Here is a 21,243-nt window from a genome sequence, read left to right as displayed (position 1 = left end):
ATGATAAAGCTACCATATCATTCCTACTAACCATTCAAGACTTTTCATATGAGAAATAAATATGTATTCATTTAAACTATTTAAGTCAGGTAAACAGTAGAAACAGTGTCAGACTTTACTTTTTGGGGCTCCAAAATCATTGCAGATCTTGATTGCAGCCATGAAATTAAAAGACGCTTACTCCTTGGAAGGAAAGTTATAACCAACCTAGATAGCATATTCAAAAGCAGAGACATTACTTTGCCAATAAAGGTCCATCTAGTCAAGGCTATGGTTTTTCCAGTAGTCATGTATGGATGTGAGAGTTGGACTGTGAAGAACGCTAAGCGCCGAAAAATTGATGCTTTTGAACTGTGGTGTTGGAGAAGACTCTTGAGAGCCCCTTGGACTGCAAGGAGATCCAACCTGTCTATCCTAAAGGAGATCAGTCCTGGGTGTTCACTGGAAGGACTGATGTTGAAGGTGAAACTCCAATACTTTGGCCAGCTCATGCAAAGAGTTGACTCATTTGAAAAGACCCTGATGCTGGGAAGGATTGGGGGCAGGAGGAGAAGGGGAAGACAGAGGATGAGATGGCTGGACTGCATCACTGACTCGATGGACATGAGTTTGGGTAAACTCCGGGAGTTGGTGATGGACAGGGAGGCCTGCCGTGCTGCGGTTTATGGGGTTGCAAAGAGTTGAACACGACTGAGCAACTGAACTGAACTGAACTTCTTCTAGCAGCAAAATGCAATAACTCAATTTTAAGTCTTATATGACTTATTAATAAACAAAGCACATGCAAAAACATAAAACTAAATCAACAAATAATTCCAGGAATAGTAAAAATGTATTATTATACTCCTAGTAACTGCTCAAGAAACTATATTATGTGAACTTTATACCAAGACTAAGAGATAGGGTTGTATTTTCCTAAAACAATTAAGTTTTAATTTAAAGAGGCATGAGCATGTAGTTTGTAAAACTATGAAGTGAACTCTTTTTCTGTTAGATTGTTTATCTGTTTAAAGTGCCTGCTACACACTGTGCTGTGCTCAGTTGCTCAGTCGGGTGGGACTCTTTGCGACCCAAGGGACTGTAGCCCACCAGGCTCCTCTGTCCATGGGGATTCTCCAGGCAAGAATATTGGAGTGGGTTGCCATGCCCTCCTCCAAGGGATCTTCCCAACCCGGGGATCGAACCCAGGCCTCCCGCACTGCAGGCAGATTCTTTACCATCTGAGCCACTAGGGAAGCCCAAGAATACTGGAATAAGTAGCCTATCACTTCTCCAAGGGAACTTTCCAACCCAGGAATCAAACCGGGGTTTCCTGCATTGCAGGCAGATTCTTTACCAGCTGAGCTACCTGGGAAGCCCTTCTTGCTACCCAGGATGCACGCTAGCTGCTTAAAATTATTTGATGAGATGATTAAATACTTTCTTTCAAGACAGAGTATCCACTAAGAGTTCCAAAGTAATGTTATAGCAGGGTTTCTCAACTTTGGCACCAGATAGTTCTGTCGATGATTCTATTGACCACTATGAACCAGATAATTCTTTGCTGTTAGAGCTGCCCGGTACATTGCAAGATGCTCAGAATCTCTGGCCTCTTCGCATTAGATGCCAATAGCAAGCCCCCAAGTAAGACAATCACAAATAGCTCCAGATGTTGCCCAATGTCTGCTACAAGAAATAAAATCTGAAAAACAATATACTCATTTTTGCAAATCAGTTAGTGCTTCATTAGGAACATTTGGCTTTTCTAGTTAATTAACAATTTAGAATTGTAACATTTCTAAATTCCCTCTCAGGTTTACTGCAGGATACAAACTTTAAGTGACCTACAGATTAGATTATCTCTAATGTTCCTCTTAAACCTTCAGAGGACTTCACATGTGAGAAATATTAATAGCCTCTATCTATTTAAGCCTATCTGTGTGCTAGGTATAGTACTGAGAACCTCACGTTCATTCTCTCATTTTATACTTATGACATCCTCATGGGATGGCTATTTAACCCCACTATAATAAGAAAGGATTTTAAAGTCTATTTTAATCAACATATTGAAGTGCTTTCAGAAATACTTATATATCATTCACTATATCCATTCTAGCACTGAACTAAGAAGGGTATCTTTAACTTACTTAATTTATAATTTGTGATAAAAATTTTCAATGTATCTAGCAACAAAATTAAGTTGAATTACCACAGCCTTCAGGTATGGGGGAAATGTTCACAGCCCCTAAGAAATCGGAGATAATTAACTGTTACTTGGAATATTTTTTATACTGTGGCATAATGAAAGAATACCTTAAAAATTTTCCATCCATTATTCCCTGAGTTCTTCAGTAAGTTTTTCTTCTCTCTTGTACAACTTGACCAAAAAAAAATAAAAGTCACTTTATAATTATTTGAGGATTCATTTGTAATTTCAATCTATAGTTCAGAAAAAATCGAAGGTTGGGTCCAAAAATCCCAGCTTGTTCACCTGACAAATTAAGTTGCTCAGGCCTCAATTTCAACAATGTAACTTGCGTAACAAGACCTATATGAAGGCCTTAAGAGTTAGTAGGCCCTCAATAAAAATTACATTTCTCTTCCTTTCATCCTCAAATTAAATATCAGCTAAGGGCCAATTCCAATGCAACTGGAAATGAACATTTTCAGTCTCCCAAATCCAACATCTCAAAAATCAGTTATAGGCTAAGCGATTATCCCCTTAGTTTGAGATTTTAAATTACTAGTATTGTTTCTCAAATAGAAAGTTTATCATCAAATGCATTGAATGCATGCATAATTTTTCACTTTTATTATCTACAGTCTTCTGTTTTACTCTTCCCTGTGGTAAGACACAAAACTATTCTTGAAAAGAAGTGTTCCTTCCTCTCCTTTCACCCACACAACTAACTGCCAAGAAATTTTGATTCATATTTCTCTCTAATAGGAGGAAGAAAAATTAGAGCCTTTCTTCTCAACTTTACAAGGCTGTGTGTTTAATTCATGTATTGAGTTAACTGTCACCAACTCAAGTACGTGTTATCTATTTTATGGATTACTCACAACTAGTAATTTACTAATGAAGGCAAGTTACCCTTAGCGAATATTAGGAAACCAAATATTTAAAAATAAACAATCTTTAGGAATTACACTGTATTCCCTTACTAGCAAATAAAGCATAATTATTATACTAGAATTCTATTAATCAGTCTTAAAATGCAACTTAATTCAGGTAATCTTTTATTCCATCTTAAAGTTTTAACACAAAAAAGTACTTCACAAAGCTCACCTCCAAGGTGGAACCAGGATAGGAACCCTAAGAAGAGATCTTTTGGTAATGTAGAGTATTATAAAATATGTTATGAGATTTCAGGTAAAAGTTGGTAACATGAAAGTATGTCAGTATAACACTCATAATTTAGCAATATAAAGCTCTTCCTGTTTACTTTTATTTCCTTGGATATTTTAGGATGTAGTGGGGTTTTATAAAATAGTCAACTTCTTTTGTTCTTAAAATAATTTACTGTCACTATTCAGACACTGTATTTCACAAGCTAAATTTATTCATTTGTTCTTAAAGTTAGTTTCAAGAAATAGAAGGAAAGTAATTAAAAGTTCTCCAAAAATGTTCTGGCCCTCAAACTAAATTTTGCATTCTACAGCAAATAAATTTACAAAGCTAAATGTAACCAAAGCCAAGATGCTCATTAATGATATAAAAAGCAAAATATAGATAAAGATACTTTCTGTCTGTGATGCTATTAAAAAGATCAATTGTAACAATTTTACAGCCGTTTAAAACTCCTGCAGGTAAATAATCTACTGAAAACATGGTTTCTACATGTAAAATATAGAGGACAAGCTCTGTAAAGATACAACCTTTAAATTCTGAATGCCAATACAAAAAAAAAATTTTTTTAAGAAAGTTGCTAAATAGAGAGCAATGCCAAAGAAAACTCACATATCCCGTATAACAAGACAATTTCCACCATCAAACAAACTTATCTATTTTGGAGAAGAAGGGGATGAAATCTCCCTGAAAATGTCAACCCCACCCTTTTTTCTAAGCAATCTCTCAATGCTTGGAAAGACATAAAATCAAATTTCAGCAAACATGATGCTCCTTTCTGCTTAGCTTTCTTACTTGCTACCAGAATGAAATTAATGGCTAACTTTAATATGTAAAGGATCCAAAGGATTTCACATATTCACTCGTTTAATTACTATCCGGATTTGAAGGTAAAGAAACTAAGGCACAAAGAGGTTAAGTAATCTGTTTAAGATAACACAGCTAGTAGTGGAACCAAGATTTGAATCCTATACATCCAAGATAATAAACAAAGGAATGAGATGGAAAAGGAGCAATTAAATTTTTTCCCAAGAGTTTGCAAAATAATAGTGCTATGAAAGAGAACAAAATGTTAAACTATAAATATATGCAGATGTAAATGTATACGTTACATAAATTCTACCCCTGCACAAATATGGTACTTTAATATTTGATTATGCTTAAACGTTCTAAATACATCAAATCGTTGTGGCTGTCGACCAAGTAAGTAATTTACTGTCACTGTTCAGACACTGTTTTGTTGTTTTTTTCCACAGGCTAAATAAAATACACTATAATTTAAAGGAAGAGGGGGTGGTGGTGATGTAACCAGAGCAATAGTTTCAGGAAAGCTACTTTCTCTATTAGCAGTTTATTAGAAAAGAGCTTGTGTGTATCGGGGAAAGGAGTAAGAAAAGGAAAGATGACAATCCCATGGCCTTAGCCCCACCTTCCAAAAAGTAACTAAATCACTGTGGGTCAGCGCCTAAGCCAACTGGAGAACTAGCCCAGCGGGATCTCGTGAGGGGATGACAGGAGACCCTAGCAGAGGGGGAGGGGTGGCGATGACAGGAGAGGGGGCGGTAGAGAGATGGCACGCCTTCCATATCCGAAAAAGGGGAGAATACGGGGGGCAAGGGGCGGAGAAGGGAAGGCAAGATATGTTGCCAGAGACTCCAAATGAGGTGACAAGAAACAGGATAGGAAACACAAGAAAGGCGGGACCCTCGGGCAGAAAGGGGTCTGTCTGGGGCAGGGGAGGCATGTCAGTACAGAGCTTTCCTGCCAGCTGACCCTCCGGTACAACCCCTCCACCCGGGACAAACTCTCACTTTCTCCGCAACCCTAAACCTGCGCGGGTCATCCCGAACCCGCTCCCCGCCCCCCAACCCCCACCCCAAGCCGGATAGGTGGAGGGGGGAGCTTCATCCTCAACGCTCCTCGCTGCGCCGGTGGCACGAGCGCCGGACACAGCCCAGATTCGGAGACGAGAAGAGCAGGAGAGGCAGGGAGGCCCAGGACCGCTGACAAGTCCGGGCGGGCGGTCGACGGGCGCCTCACCTGACAGAAGCGTCGGCAGTAATCCCGACTGCTGATCCCGACGCCGCCACCACCGCAGCTGCCGCCGCCAGCGCCGCCTCTGCCGTCGCTCGCAGCTCTAAGCCCGGCTGGGCCTGGCGGGGACTCCACAATGGCCACGAGCTCTTCTCCGAGGCGTTCGGCCTCTTGGTCGCTCTCTTCCTCCGCCATGAGGCTCTCGCCGCCCAGCGCGTACCAACCCCTGCGCCGCCGCCGCTGTAGCTGCCTCGGCTAACCTCCTCCTCCTCCTCTAGTTCCCTCCCCCTTCTCTCCTCCCCAGCCGGACAGGGGCCTCTCGGCTGGCTCTACTTCCGGCTCCGCCCACCCACGCCCCCGGTTTTCATTGGAGGATGCTAGCCGCCAATCATGCACATGTCCGCCCTTCTACCATTATTGGTCAAATTTGCCGTCTGTTTGATAGACTTGGAGTCCGTTGGTCAATGTTGCTCGGCGGTTGCTGGGGGCCGCCTACGAGCTCTGCCACTGGCGGCACAGGAGGACGGGGCGCGGCGGGGGACACGGCGGCCGCCGCGGGGCTCGTTCGTGCAACAGCGGCGGCGACGGCGGCGGTGGCGGCGGCGGCTGGTCCTCCTCCCTCTCCCTATTGCTCCTCCTATTCTTCCTCCTCCTTTCCTTTCCGGCCGTGTATCGTCCACTTCCCCTAGCGACGGCCCAGATCCTACGGTACCGAGAAGCTAGGGAGGCCGAGGGTGGGCCCGGCCGTTGGTGCGGGCTTTGGGCCCGGGGCCTTCCGTCCCGAGCGGGAGCCGGGGGCGGGGCCGGGGCGCCGTTGTCGGCGGGAGGAAGAGGGAGGGGACGGGAAACCTGACAGCGGCCGCCTCCGCCAGGCGCCTGCCGCCTCCTCCCTTGAGACTGCCGCCAACTCGGCTGTTGAGTTCCCGGGCCCACGGCCGGCAGCTGGGACTCGGCCCTACCCAGCTAGCGGGCAGGGGCGGTGAGACGCCGGCGTGCTGGGCTCCGCGCGGGAGGAGGGAGTCTAGACGCCGGGAGCGTCGCGAGCCCCGCCTTTCCCTCCTCCCGATCCCTGGGGCTGGGGCACTCGAGGAGGCTCAGATCGGGGCGGACGACTGAGGAGGGACTGGGCTGAGGAGAGCTGGGGTAAACGTTGGGATCCGGATTTATGGACTTAACTAGGATGATTTTAAACACACCTGCGTGGTGGCTGGTGTGGACGTTCTTCGTTTTTTTTCATCCACTCTTCTTCCCCCCCTCCATTTTTTCTTTCCATTTGTTTTTCGTGTTTTACAGTAAAGGCATGACTTCCCAGCACCTCAGGGAAAATAGGGTGCAAGCCCAGAAACTGTTTCCCCATCACCACTTGTTGAAAAACTGATTTGAAGGCATATCCGGGTTTGAACAAACGGAAAGTGCCAGGATTTAATGCGTCTTTGGTTTTGCGCTGGAGACCCTTCACTGCTAGGTATCAAGACGAAAAAAACTGGAAACTCATCCGGTAAACATTTAAACTTGAAAACTTCTGATGAGTTTTATTTTTATCCAGTAAATGATTTGCTTCTTTTCTTTTGTTGGCCAATTACTGGCCTTAACTTTTTAACTTCCTCGTTTAAAATATCTTTACTTCTATGGTAAACACTTTTGTTCTTCGGTTCTGTAAACTCGAGCAACCTCTACTGGGTAGATACTTGCCTCTGCAGTAACACAAATGTACTAAAAAACTTACAAGATTTTGTAATGAATAGGCCTTTCATATTAACACAAGTGATTGCGTGTTTTATGCTTCAGAGAATAACGAACAGGTAATTGTTTACAGTTTGAAATCCAAAGATAGACTTTAAACATAGAATGATTTAAGCATCACTAGTCACAAATATGTAATGTTTTCCATAAAGAGGTTGGAACCATTCATTATAATTGGGACTGACTTGGTATAAGATTCTACAACACATACCATAAAGTACAAATATGTGTAGTGGTAATTCACTGTTAAGTACGCAGGAATTGTCTTCTGCAATTGAAAACCTATATCCTAAATAATATTTGACACATGAAAGCCTTGGGTTAACAGATTTTTATTGGAAAAAAAAATTAAACCTATTACAGCCTAAACTTTCCAAGAATACTGGGAAATGTTGAGTTCTCTGAGGTTATGTCCACAGGTGTCTAATACATAAATTCTTTTGAGATATTTCATGTTAATCAGCTATGAATTCTGTAGCATAGATTAATGGAATACTCCAATGTTTTTTATTATGCTTATAAAGCATAGTTCTTCAGAACACACCTGGGAATTTTTCTCTAGTTTATTTAAACGGAACAGAATTCCGTCCTGAAATCTATGAAATTCACTTCAGTTTCTTTTATCTGGACTAATTTAAGAGTTTAATCCAACAAATGGTTATCATTTACAACCTTTGTTATCTCAAGATTTCAGTGGCCATAACCTTATGATTTTGGCAATGATCAGAAAAATCTGTTGTTGGGATAAATTGAGAAATTATTAAGTTGTTTCTGAGTTAAATATTTGTGAAAATGATCACTTATTATCCCATATCAAACAAACTGTGATTGAGCATCCATCATGTATGAGATACTGTGTTAAGTTCTTAGTTTTGGTCTAACTTAATAGTTAATAAATGAAATATTAGCAAATATAAACATTACTCTTTGATGTAAACAAAAGTGTTAGAAAAGCTACTTTGCATAGCTTGACTATCACTTTTTGGAAAGGTGTCTTAGTAGAGGTGTATATACATTAGACTAATTTGAGCTCTATATTTTGACTGTAAAATTTAATGTCATTGTTGCTGCTTTTAATCACATTTGGCCTGTGTCCTTTCTTGACTTTTACTTTCTTTATTCTCAGAACAACTTTAGAAATTATATTCATCTCCATATAGAATTATACCAGCTTAATGGCTCACCTGTTTGAATAAATTTTGTACATAATTCCTTGCAGTTGTTTTCCTAAAATCTGTCGTTCCAGAATTGTGACAGGAACAAAGTTCTTTTAAAATTGAACACACATCTAAATTAGCTCAGATTCATACAATTGATACCATTAATGTAGACCTGTGGTTAGATTTTTCTAAAGGATAGTGACATCTATGATAGTTGGAGTTCTTTTTTAATGGTTAGAATTTAATGTCATCAAAATCAAGGAATGGACTTAGTTGTTACTAGTAATTTGCTCTGGTTTTCCCTTCCCTTAACATATTTCAGGTAAGTTAAAACTTAATAGACAAGTCTATTAATAATAATTTGAATTAAATTTTCTGAAGCTTTTAATCTTAAAATGTTTAAACCTACCTTTTATTTTTGCTTCCTGCATGAAGTGTTATAACGCTTACCTTTGTTTCTCTTATCTTAAAAGAACCCCATTCAAAGTCAGAATGGAACGATTTGTAGTAACAGCACCACCTGCTCGAAACCGTTCTAAGACTGCTTTGTATGTGACCCCCCTGGATCGAGTCACTGAGTTTGGAGGTGAGCTGCACGAAGATGGAGGAAAGCTCTTCTGCACTTCTTGCAATGTGGTTCTGAATCATGTTCGCAAGTCTGCCATTAGTGACCACCTCAAGTCAAAGACTCATACCAAGAGGAAGGCAGAATTTGAAGAGCAGAATGTGAGAAAGAAGCAGAGGCCTCTAACTGCATCGCTTCAGTGCAACAGTACTGCGCAAACAGAGAAAGTCAGTGTTATCCAGGACTTTGTGAAAATGTGCCTGGAAGCCAATATCCCACTTGAGAAGGCTGATCATCCAGCAGTCCGTGCTTTCCTGTCTCGCCATGTGAAGAATGGAGGCTCCATACCCAAGTCAGACCAACTGAGGAGAGCATACCTGCCTGATGGATACGAGAATGAGAATCAGCTCCTTAACTCACAAGATTGTTGACAAGGAGGTTACCACCATTGTGATCAAGATAAATAATGTGGAGTATTAAAAGTTATGTGTTGATTGTGTGGTTCATTTTTATATTTATTTCATTTTAAATCATGTGATGCAGAATAGTTTTGCAATGTATATACAGTGGCAGGCAAAAAATTAAAAAAAAAAAAACTCACTGCAAAATGTATTGTTAATTTTAGTCACCAATGGTGTAAAGCAAAACTTAGGGTTTAGAGTGTGCTAGGATACCTGGAACCTGATGGTTATCTTTAAAATTGATGGTTTTTCTCCTGAAATGTTTGTGCATGGAAGAACTGCCCTGCTTTTTTACCCTGTTGCCATGTATAATTATTCCTTGTGAGATTACTTAATTACTTGGATTGACGACTAGCTTAGGAAATTGAAGCTGCTGCCAGGCAATACCACTCACAGTAACTTAAAGAAATTATTTCCCTGATTAGAGGATCCTCAAAAAAGAAGGGAGGGTGGGAAACTATTCTTACATCTTCAGATTCCTAGCAGAAAAAGACTGTTTATTGCAGACTGTGCTTTACTTGTATATGATATAGTTACCTTAACTATCCTTCAGTTCCTCACTGTCTTTATCCCCCTTTTTTTTTTTTAAGGCTTCTTGTTGTATTTAGTAGCAGCTTCAAGTGACCAAAAGACTGAAATCTTACTGGCAGTGCCAAAGCCACTGGGAATTTTGCAGTGATACGATTTTAGTCTCTAACTATAAACAGATTTTTGAAACATAGCTTTCATTTCAAGTGTCATCCTTAATTTGCAGACTTCTTTTTTTATGTCATGGTATTAAAAAACTTCAAGATTGGCATTTTAATTTAAACAAGTAGATGTTCTATGATTGAGTTTCCTGTTTTTACAGAGAATTAGCAATTACTTTTTGGCTGACAAATCAGATAATAAGGAGATTACTTTTTATGCGTTAATTTTCCATATGATTTTATAAAAGTTTAGATAAATAGACTAGAAATAAGTGTACTTACTTTCATTTCTATGTGCTTTGCCTCTGGTGGTACAAGGTTTTTAAACATAGATGATAAACCATTGTCTAGAAATACTGGCAAGGTTTTTTTGTAGTGGCGATCTGGCAGTATCCTGCATAACTGTTTGGGTGAGGAAATAAATCAGTTCTGTTAAAGGTCAACCATGTTCAGGAAATGAGCTCTATCTGAACTTCACTATCCTGTAAGGTTATTAAAGTAGCTTAGCCCAGTTGTCATCTTTGTTGGATACCCAAAATATATTTTTTAAAAATTGAACAGCGGAAAACTTGGACTAGAGCTTTAAGAAAAAAGTCTTAAATTCTTTGAAAACATTCAAGTTAAAAGGGTTTATAAAATATATTTCTATTAAAGCACTGATAATTGATGCCCTATGTGATGTAGAGGGAGCTATCCTTGAGATCATTTTACCGCAAATCTTCATTTTAAAAAAGCCAAAGTGAGTAAGAAAAAGATGTTTTTCAGAAACAGCTTTCTATATCTTTTTTGGTAGATTTAAGTTCCTAGTTTGGATTGTCAAAGTGCCCATCTGATTTTAGATTTATGTGAGGTTTTTTGGTTGTTTTTAAACAAGCCTGCCACCAAAAAAAAAAAATCACTTGTCAAAATTTGAGCTACCAGATTTTCTCATGTTCAGTTACGTTAAAGTAGCACAATTAATGCCCAGAATAGTGCTCTCCTTGATAAAGCACATGCAAGAGGAGACCAGCAGCAAAACATAACCAAAATGTACTTTGTTTTTACTTCCTCTAATAAAAGGTTTGCAGGCAACCATGTTTGATTTGAATTATCTAAGATGGTACAAGATCTACAAAGCTAGGAAAATAATTGAGTTTTATAGTGTTCTTTTTGGAATACAAAGATAAGGTTAGATAAACAATCATTCTGATTTTTTCAAGACTCATGAATCAGACAGCTCCCTATGTAGATGCTAGTTTGCACTGACAGCAAACACGTAGTGGCAGAACAGCTCTGAGTAGTCCTCAGCAGTAAACTGGAGGATGTACCAGAAAAACACCAGTAGTTCACATTCGAGTATTTAGTAGTTAAACCTAATTTGGTAGTCATTTAGGTCCCCTATAGTTTGATGTATTTCTCCAGGCTCCTAACTTTTCACACATTCACTATATCTAGAGGCATAATCTATCCTGTTAGAATTATATCATGTCCTTAGAAGCGTTTTCCATCCTGTTGTGGAGGTTTAATATGTTTCTTTACTGATTGTGAAATTTTTCGTTCCCTGAAACTGGTTAACTTTACTTCATAGTTAAATAGATAAGGCAGAATGATTGTGTTAGCCTGCTCAAACTGGTACAAATCTGTGAAACCATGGTTGGCATACGTTGGATAACAAACAATATCTAAGAGGCATATGCTGCAGTGGCGTGTAGTGGACATGTGTACAGACGCTTTCAATCTTAACTATAGTGTTAGTGTGATGCTATACTATTGGAAAAAAATAGCACATTTTTTTCTATTTTATAAGTTGTATGCATAAAGATAAGATTTGTTACGTTTCGTTTATAAACTGCCTTCAACACATGCTTACCTGTTAAAATAGCGTTTTCTCAAAGTATGGTAGTATGTCTTCCAGAATTTCACTATATGCTTACAGTAAATAGTTCCTAACTTGTTGAAATGTTAAATTCCTTATTGGTTTCTTTTGATTCTCTGGGGCATATAGCAAGCCTGAAAGACATTATAATCATTTCTTACAGGGTGAAAATTTAGAAAGATTGCGTATTGGAGCCTAAATAGTTATTTTATTCATTATCATCTTTGAGTAAGACTTCTTTTATTTTAAACAAATGCTACTTCCAGTTAAGGCATTTGGCCCTAATGACTTTTCAGGGACCAAAATACTTTAAAGTTCTGCATCTTAAAACTAACCAATTAAGTATCGGCTTGGGATTGTTCAGAAGTATTCATTGCTTAAAAACTATTGTAAGTGACAGTTGGCAAGATCTTCAAGCAGAAAGTTCCACAGTCAGATCTTTTGCCTGAAAAGAATCTGTATGTAAATGTTAATGGAAAATACATTTTAAAAAACTGTAAGGTGGCCCAAAACAAAAGCCACAATTTGTCATTTGGTGCTTAGTCTTTGTAAGGGCTCTCTGTGGTTTGACTTGCCCCAGCTGCCTTTAAATGAGTACAGATCACTTTCAAACATGTTTATTAAATAGAAAATTCATTCTATAATTTAATTGAGAATCTTAGCCTAAAATGTTTTGGCTTCTAGTCCACCCTGATTAAAATGTGAATAGTGAAGTGACTATCCTAAGCCTGGTTTATCTCAATCCATACTACCATAGATTTCTGAGGTAAATACAGTTCTTACGTAGTGGTATTCTACTTATATCCAGAATACTGTATTCATTAAAATTTTACTATGTTCATTTGTGTATTCCCTTGCTTATTTTTTTTGCTCATGCATGTATACTTACTATAAATTGTTGCTTTTAAAGTTTTGTCTCTGTGACTTTTAGAAATAAATTTCAAAAATTATTTCAGAATTTTTTGAAAGCATGTTTTGTTTTGTGGGTCAATAGCCCCACTCCAGTACTCTTGCCTGGAAAATCCCATGGACGGAGGAGCCTGGTGGGCTGCAGTCCATGGGGTCGCTAAGAGTTGGACACGACTGAGCGACTTCACTTTCACTTTTCACTTTCATGCATTGGAGAAGGAGATGGCAACCCACTCCAGTGTTCTTGCCTGGAGAATCCCAAGGACAGGGGAGCCTGGTGGGCTGCCGTCTGTGGGGTCACACACAGTCGGACACGACTGAAGCGATGCAACAGCAGCATATATTTCATAATTCCAACAGATAATAAAATTTTATGAGTATAGATTTATTTTCCTACTAGTTACATCTCTGAAGGATTATTGGTCCTTACCCCCAGTATCAAAGCATACATTCTGTCAAATCAAATTCACATCATAGCTACAGATAGCCCCTTTCCCCTAAAATTATATAGGTAATATTTAAATACACTTAATCAGTACTTTTAATTGGAAACATACTATAATTTTCTACCTTTAGAACTACTAACAATGGAAGACAAGGTCCTAATTTGCATCTCATAAGTTTTAGTGGGATTTTGAAAGATTTGCTATATCCTTATTCAGCACTGGAGGAAAATGTATAGAAGTGGAAACTGTCTTATTTTACATAGTTTTGAGGGCAAATAGTCCTATTTACTGCTATTTGTAAAATATTAATGAATTTATATTTTTGGTGATTCCCTGGCAGCTCAGTCGGTAAAGAGTCTGCTTGCAATTCGAGAGACCCGGGTTCCATCCCTGGGTTGGGAAGATCACCTGGAGAAGGAAATGGCAATTCACTCTAGTATTGCCTGGAAAATCCCATGGATGGAGGAGCCTAACAGGCTATATAGTCCATGGGGTTGCAAAGAGTCAGACACGACTGAGCGACTTCGACTTTCAGTGAATTTATAAAGTAATTGACTTGTTTTTTTTCTGAAGTCAAAATGGTAGGTAGGGCCTTAAGAAATTTGTCAATACTCTTGTTTCCAGTTTAGTATCTCCAAACCATCAGAGACTTATCTTCATTTTGCCTAAAGAATCTCATCATAACCTTTATTAAATGTAAACCAATTGAATGTATGTGCTTTTGAGTTTCATAATAGTTCCTTTTCTGTGTAAATTGAGTTGTATTATGCACCTATAACGGAGAAGGCAATGGCAACCCACTCCAGTACTCTAGCCTGGAAAATCCCATGGATGGAGGAGCCTGGTAGGCTGCAGTCCATGGGGTTGCTAAGAGTCAGACACGACTGGGCGACTTCACTTTCACTTTTCACTTTCATGCATTGGAGGAGGAAATGGCAACCCACTCCAGTGTTCTTGCCTGGAGAATCCGAGGGACGGGGGAGCCTGGTGGGCTGTCGTCTATGGGGTCACACAGAGTTGAACATGACTGAAGTGACTCAGCAGCAGCAGCAGCAGCATGCACCTATAATATGGTATCTCATGATGCAAAAATGTTCCTGGGATCAGACTAGCTAACCTAGCCCAGTGAAGATTAAAACTAGCAAATAGAACAGGACTTGTCATGCATTTTATACGTATGGCATGACTTCCATCATGTTACTTGATTTCACTTGTTTTATATGCATACTACTTAGGATGAATGCTTGGCGCACTCTTGATTGGAATCATAAAAGTTCATGGCTTCAAGTTCTTGGTTAAACATGAGTAATATGCAATCAACTAGTACTTAGTTCTTATCGTGTGCTTGAAGCTACTCTAGCCACTGGGGATACATGAGAGAAAATAAAGATTTGTTGCCACAACACAGCGATGGGGGCAGAAGAGTGGAAGAGCGAATGTCTTTTCTAGCCAACCTCTTTAAACCAATTCCTTGTAAGACTAGTAAATTACCAACAAAACACTTATCATTGATTTTATCTTGATTGTCCCAGTCTTATTTTGTACAGAAGCAATAAAAATGAAAATTCTCAAATTGTCTTCATATCCTTTGAAAATCTGGTAGTGTGTTTTATCCATAAAATATGAATTTCTATATTAAAATCTGTTCAACAGTGAAAGTGTGAGTCACTCAGTCATGTCTCTTTGTGACCCCACTGACTGTAGCTCACCAGGCTCCTCGGTCCATGGAATTCTCCAGGCCAGAATACACTAGAGTGGGTTGCCATTCCCTTCTCCAGGAGATATTCCCAAACCTGGGATAGAACCAGGGTCTTCTGCATTGCAGGCAGATTCTTTACCATCTGAACCACCAAGGAAGCCCTATTCAACAATGGGACCAACCAATATAAATGCCTGTAATATAAGAACCTGCCACATTTTCCTGCAATGCCCATGATAAATCAAGTGTCATTGAATACTGGATGTCAAGATAGTCACTGATGTACTTCATCGATTAGACACTAATGATGATTATGATCCAACCTCCCGAGTTGATGCATATATCAGATGACAGATTCTACAATCTTGTCTGTTTAAGCATACAAGGAATCAATATGTAATAGAACACAGTGACTTTATTTTTTTCTTACTATGCTCATTTAGTACCTATTCAGTAGTAATAATAATTTTATGCATTCCTTTTAATCTAACAAATTCCACTTTTATGAATATATCAGACAGAAAATAGCAAATGTATAAAGATACACGTTAAAAGTTCATTTTAATATTATAATCATAAAAAAAACTGCAAGTGCTATGAATCCAGCAGTACTGGCTGCTGCTGCTGCTAAGTTGCTTCAGTCATATCCAACTCTGTGTGACCCCACAGATGGCAGCCCACCATCATGACACTATTCGAGTGATCTAAAAGAATAGATTAAAAGAGACACAATGTTAAATTTATATATATGTATACACACACACGCACACGCACATATAAATACAAAGTGTATTTTGGAGGAGAAAAACAATGTTATGCAAAGCACAATATGTTTTTATGTGGTAAAAAAAAAACAAACATACACCAGATGATTCAGATTAAGATTACTAACAAGTGGTGGTATTGAATGGGGCTGGGGGCAATATTTACCTTGTTTTACACACTCTTGTATGTTGACTTAAAACAAGCACATGTTATCTGTGTCACACACATAGAATAAATAGTAGACTTCATTGAAACATGCTACCATAACAGTTATATCCAAACTGTAAAGAGTAGCAATATCACATAATTCATCTACCTTATTAAGGAGATTACTAAAAAATTTTAATAGATGAACAAATATTTTTATACATCATTTTAAATTCTTTAAAATTTACCTTCATAAAATTTAGTTGTATATTTACAAAGTAAAGTCATTTTCTTTTCCCCAAGTTATGCATTTCTAAGTATGTAATGGGGAATCAGTTTCAAAATTATGACTTTAGTATCTGTATTCTATAAATAGCCTAAATTTTCTAGTTTTTTACAGCAGTTATAAGGACTACTACACAATGTTTCAATAATAACTATGACAAATATAAATCTAATATTAAACTGCTAAAACCCTGTAGGTATTTCCTAATCTGTCAGGTAAGGATAATAAGATGAATGTCATAAAATATCACTGGGTAGTTTCTCTATGTAACACCTTAATATCCTACTTCAGAAAACCAGCACTATATCAGGACTGGAACTCCATGTCTGATAATCATTGGTAATTTAATTCTGTTCCTCTCCATGAAGGTTGCTATTGTGGAATGAACATTTTTCTGAATACTCTTTTTCTACTAGGGGATGACCTAACATCTCCTTGCTTACCCCCATAGCACAACAGTAGTTTCTTTACTGTTGGGTTGGCCACTATGTTTCTTCACATTTTTCCACATTCATGGAACAAACATTGTGGCCAACCCAATACTTAGTATAATAGTAACACAAAACAAATAAGATACAGTCTTTCCCTGTTACCAACGGCCATCAGTCCCTAAATTTTCTTTCCTATCTGATTTCCTTTTTCTCCTCTGATGCTTTTTCATCTTCTTCCCTTGTGGATTTTTATGCTATTTAAGAATAGCACAACTATTCCTTGACTAACACAGAATATTATCAACTCACTGTGAGATCACAAGAGTTGTAAGTAGGAAATTCATGTCTAGATTCCATGTAAGCTTTGCGCAGTGGCAGTATCGTAGCCAATGAGGTTTATCCGAGGCGCGATTATTGCTAATTGAAAACTAGATTCCATGTAGTCATTAATTCACACTTTTAGATGTACCTGGCTTGTGCAATCAAATGGGCCTTAAGAAGCACTACTACAAAGCTACGCAAGGTGACAGAATTCCAGCTGAGCTATTTAAAATCCTAAAAGATGAGGCACTTAGAGTGCTGCACTCATATGTAAGCAAGTTTGGAAAACAGCAGCGGCCACATGACTGGTAAAGGTCAGTTTTCATTCTAATCCCAAAGAAGGGCAGTGCAAAAGAATGTTTAAACTACTGTACAATTGCCCGTGTTTCACACACTAGCAAGGTAATGTTTAAAATCCTTCAAGCTAGGCTTCAGCACTATGTGAACTGAGACATTCTAGATGTACAAACTGGATTTAGAAAAGGCAAAGGAACCAGAGAAAAAATTGCCAACATCTGCTGGATCATAAAGGAAGCTAGGGAATTGCAGAAAAACATCTATTTATGCTTCATTGACTATACTAAAGCCTTTGTGTGGATCACAACAAACTGCGGAAAATTCAAGAGATGGGAATACCAAACCACCTGACCTGCCTCCTAAGAAATCTCTCTGCAGGTCAAGAAGCAACAGTTATAAAGGGGCACTGAAAAACAGACTGGTTCCAAATTAGAAAAGGAGTACATCAAGGCTGTATATTCTCATCCAGCTTATTTCACTTATATGCAGAGTACAACATGCGAAATGATGGGCCGGATGAAGCACAAGCTGGAATCAAGATTGCCAGGAGAAATATCAATAATCTCAGATATGCAGATGACACCACCCTCATGGCAGAAAGCAAAAAACTAAAGAGCCTTTTAATGAAAGTGAAAGAGGAGAGTGAAAAAGCTGGCTTAAAACTCAACAAACAAAGATCAGAGCATCCGGTCTCATTACTTCATGGCAAACACGTGGGGAAACAATGGAAACAGTGAAAGACTTGATATTTTTGGGCTCTAATATCACTGCAGACGCTGACTGCAGTCATGAAATTAAAAGACACTTGTTCTTTTAAGCTATGACCAACCTAAACAGAATATTAAAAAGCAGAGATATTACTTTGCCAACAACCGTGTAGTCAAAGCTATGGCTTTTCCAGTAGTCACGTATGGATGTGAGAGTTGGACTATAAAGAAAGCTGAGTGCTGAAGAATTGATGCTTTTAAACTGTGGTATTGGAGAAGACTCTTGAGAGTCCCTTGGCCTGCAAGGAGATCCAACCAGTCCATCCTAAAGGAAATCAGTCCTGAATATTCATTTGAAGCTGAAACTCCAAAACTTTGGCCACCTGATGCAAAGAACTGACTCCTTGGAAAAGATCCCGATGCTGGGAAAGATTGAAGGCAAGAGGAGAAGGGGACAACAGAGAATGAGATGGTTGGATGGCATCACCAACTCTATGGACATGGTTTGAGCAAGCTCCAGGAGCTGCTGATGGACAGGGAGGCTGGCTTGCTGCAGTGATTCTTAGCAGAGTCACAAAGAGTCAAACATGACTTAGTCATTGAACAACAACAACAAGGAGAGTGAAAAAATGTTCAAAAAACAAAGATCGTGGCATCTGGTCCCATCACTTTATGGCAAATCAGATCAGATCAGGTCAGTTTAGTCACTCAGTCATGTCTGACTCTTTGCGACCCTATGAATTGCAGCACGCCAGACCTCCCTGTCCATCACCAACTCCCGGAGTTCACTGAGACTCACGTCCATCGAGTCAGTGATGCCATCCAGCCATTTCATCCTCTGTCGTCCCCTTCTCCTCTTTCCCCCAATCCCTCCCAGCATCAGAGTCTTTTCCAATGAGTCAACTCTTCGCATGAGGCAGCCAAAATACTGCATGGCAAATAGAATGGGGAAAAGTGGAAGTTATGACAGATTTTATTTTGTGGGGCTCCAAAATCACTGTGGATGGTGAGAGCCGCCATGAAACTAAGACCCTTGCTTCTTGGAAGGAAAGTTATGACAAACCTAGACAGCATATTAAAAAATAGAGACATCACTTTGCCAAGAAAGGTCCGTATAATCAATATTATGGTAGTCGTGTACAGATGTGAGACTTGGACCATAAAGAAGCACTGAAGAATTGATGCTTTCAAGTTGTGGTGCTAGAGAAGACTCTTGAAAGTCGCTTGGACTGCAAAGAGATTAGTCAATCCTCAGTTCAGTTCAGTTTAGTGACTCAGTCATGTCCAACTCTTTGCAATCCATGGACTGCAACACGCCAGGCCTCCCTGTCCATCACTAACTCCTGGCGTTTACCCAAACTCATGTCCATTGAGTCAGTGATGCCATCCAGCCATCTCATCCTCTGTCGTCCCCTTCTCCTCCTGCCCTCAATATTTCCCAGCATCTGGGTCTTTTCAAATGAGTCAGGTCTTCCCATCAGGTGGCCAAAATATTGGAGTTTCAGCTTCAACATCAGTTCTTCCAATGAACACTCAGGACTCATCTCCTTTAGGATGGACTGATGGGATCTCCTTGCAGTCCAAGGGACTCTCAAGAGTCTTCTCCAACACCACAGTTCAAAAGCATCAATTCTTCAATGCTCAGCTTTCTTCACAGTCCAACTCTCACATCCATACATGACTACTGGAAAAACCACAGCTTTGACTAGGCAGACCTTTGCTGGCAAAGTAATGTCTCTGCTTTTGAATATGCTATCTAGGTTGGTCATAACTTTCCTTCCAAGGAGTAAGTGTCTTTTAATTTCATGGCTGCAGTCACCATCTGCAATGACTTTGGAGCCCCCCAAAATAAAGTCAGCCACTGTTTCCACTGTTTCCTCATCTATTTGCCATGAAGTGATGGGACCGGATGCCATGATCTTAGTTTTCTGAATGTTGAACTTAAGCCAACTTTTTCACTCTCCACTTTCACTTTCTTCAAGAGGCTCTTTAGTTCTTTTTCACTTTCTGCCATAAGGGTGTTGTCATCTGCATATCTGAGGTTATGGATGTTTCTCCTGGCAATCTTGATTGCAGCTTATGCTTCATCTAGCCCAGTGTTTCTCATGATGTACTCGGCATGTAAGTTAAATAAGCAGGGTGACAATATACAGCCTTGACGTACTCCTTTTCCTATTTGGAATCAGTCTGTTGTTCCATGTCCAGTTCTAACTGTTGCTTCCTGACCTGCATACAGATTTCTCAAGAGGCAGGTCAGGTGGTCTGGTATTCCCATCTCTTTCAGAATCTTCCACAGTCTATTGTGATCCACAGTCTACTGTGATGCACACAGTCTATTGTGATCCACATCAAAGGCTTTGGCATAGTCAATAAAGCAGAAATAGATGTTTTTCTGGAACTCTCTTGCTTTTTTGATCCTAAAGGAAATCAACTTGAATAGTCATTGGAAGGAATGTTGCTGAAGATACAATACTTTGGCCACTTGGTGCAAAGAGCCAGCTCTTTGGAAAAGACCCTGATGCTGGGAAAGACTGAAAGCAAAAGGCAAAGGGGATGGCAGAGGGTGAGATGATTAAATAGCATCACCAACTCAAGGGACATGAATTTGAGCAAACTCTGGGAGATAGTGGAGGACAGAGGATCCTGGCATGCTATAGTCCATTGGGTCACAAAGCGTTGGACACAGCTTAGCAACTGAACAATAACAATTGTATTGAATCTACAGAAAAACAGGTTCAGGTTGGCACAAAAGGAAAGAGGGCAAGGAAAGAAGGTCTCCAAGGAAACAAATGGAATACATATTATTTTGTATTACATTCATATTATTTCTTTGATAATTTATTCTCCTTCATTTATTCCATCCTGTTTTTGATTTCTAAGACCCCTATCTTGTTTTCTGAACATTTTCTTTTCATAGCACCCCATTTCAGGTGTATGACTGCAGAATTCTATCTTGTGACAACTAATGTTTTAAAAGCTTTCTTCTGCTCTTGCACTGTCTTTCTTTCTTCCAGGCTCTTCTATTTTGACTGCTTAAATTTAATCTATCTCTTCCTAATTGGAAACATTATTTAAGTAGATAGTGATTCATAGATGCTCATTCGTATTTGAGAACTAAATAGCTGATTGGAATCCATATGTGCATAATTGGGATCTGGCAACAAGTAATCAGAAACAATTTTTGAAGAACTCAAAAATCAAGTTGTTGAAAATCTCTTATCTAAGTACTTTCAGTTTCTTTAAAGTCACAGAGAGAAGGGTGACAAATTTAAAAATTAATAAAGAGAAACCTCAATCAAAATACAGCCTAAAGATCAGAAGGGGGAGCTCTCAAAGCCTGTAATGATGGTAATGATGGCAGAACCCAACAGGAAAAAGAAAGACACCATACTTTCCTAGC

General features: G+C 39.3%; 2 protein-coding genes, 1 long non-coding RNA gene and 1 pseudogene across 4 annotated transcripts in view; 2 read left to right on the top strand and 2 right to left on the bottom strand.

The window, feature by feature from the left end:
• ZNF654 (zinc finger protein 654) overlaps nt 1-5,715 on the bottom strand; it is an 87,479-nt gene extending 81,764 nt beyond the window's left edge. Inside the window, exon 1 of one of the 2 annotated variants that reach the window (XM_027552787.1) lies at nt 5,369-5,715. In XM_027552787.1, coding sequence (XP_027408588.1) covers nt 5,369-5,557 — 189 coding nt within the window. In that variant the 5' untranslated portion in view covers nt 5,558-5,715. The remainder of the gene's footprint in view (nt 1-5,368) is intronic. The other variant, XM_027552764.1, reaches the window with a different exon arrangement.
• Nucleotides 5,716-5,815: 100 nt separating this feature from the next.
• Nucleotides 5,816-12,793, top strand: CGGBP1 (CGG triplet repeat binding protein 1). The gene is made up of 3 exons (XM_027552946.1): nt 5,816-6,070; nt 6,656-6,860; nt 8,739-12,793. The coding sequence occupies exon 3, from the start codon at nt 8,758-8,760 to the stop codon at nt 9,259-9,261; it is 504 nt and encodes a 167-aa protein (XP_027408747.1). The 5' UTR covers nt 5,816-6,070; nt 6,656-6,860; nt 8,739-8,757; the 3' UTR covers nt 9,262-12,793.
• Nucleotides 12,794-15,425: 2,632 nt separating this feature from the next.
• The window catches only part of LOC113899256, a 31,618-nt gene continuing 25,800 nt past the window's right edge, over nt 15,426-21,243 (bottom strand). The window contains exon 2 of the long non-coding RNA XR_003512889.1: nt 15,426-15,593. This is a non-coding gene — a long non-coding RNA (uncharacterized LOC113899256). The remainder of the gene's footprint in view (nt 15,594-21,243) is intronic.
• Nucleotides 16,879-16,985, top strand: LOC113899778 (annotated as a pseudogene).

Source organism: Bos indicus x Bos taurus, chromosome 1, assembly GCF_003369695.1.
Source record: "Bos indicus x Bos taurus breed Angus x Brahman F1 hybrid chromosome 1, Bos_hybrid_MaternalHap_v2.0, whole genome shotgun sequence".
NCBI classification, from domain to species: Eukaryota; Metazoa; Chordata; class Mammalia; order Artiodactyla; family Bovidae; genus Bos; species Bos indicus x Bos taurus.
This window is presented reverse-complemented; position numbering and strand designations above follow the sequence as displayed.

What these genes read in the sequence shown, in the direction of transcription:
- CGGBP1 (XM_027552946.1), top strand. Translation starts at nt 8,758, where the DNA reads ATGGAACGATTTGTAGTAACAGCACCACCTGCTCGAAACCGTTCTAAG.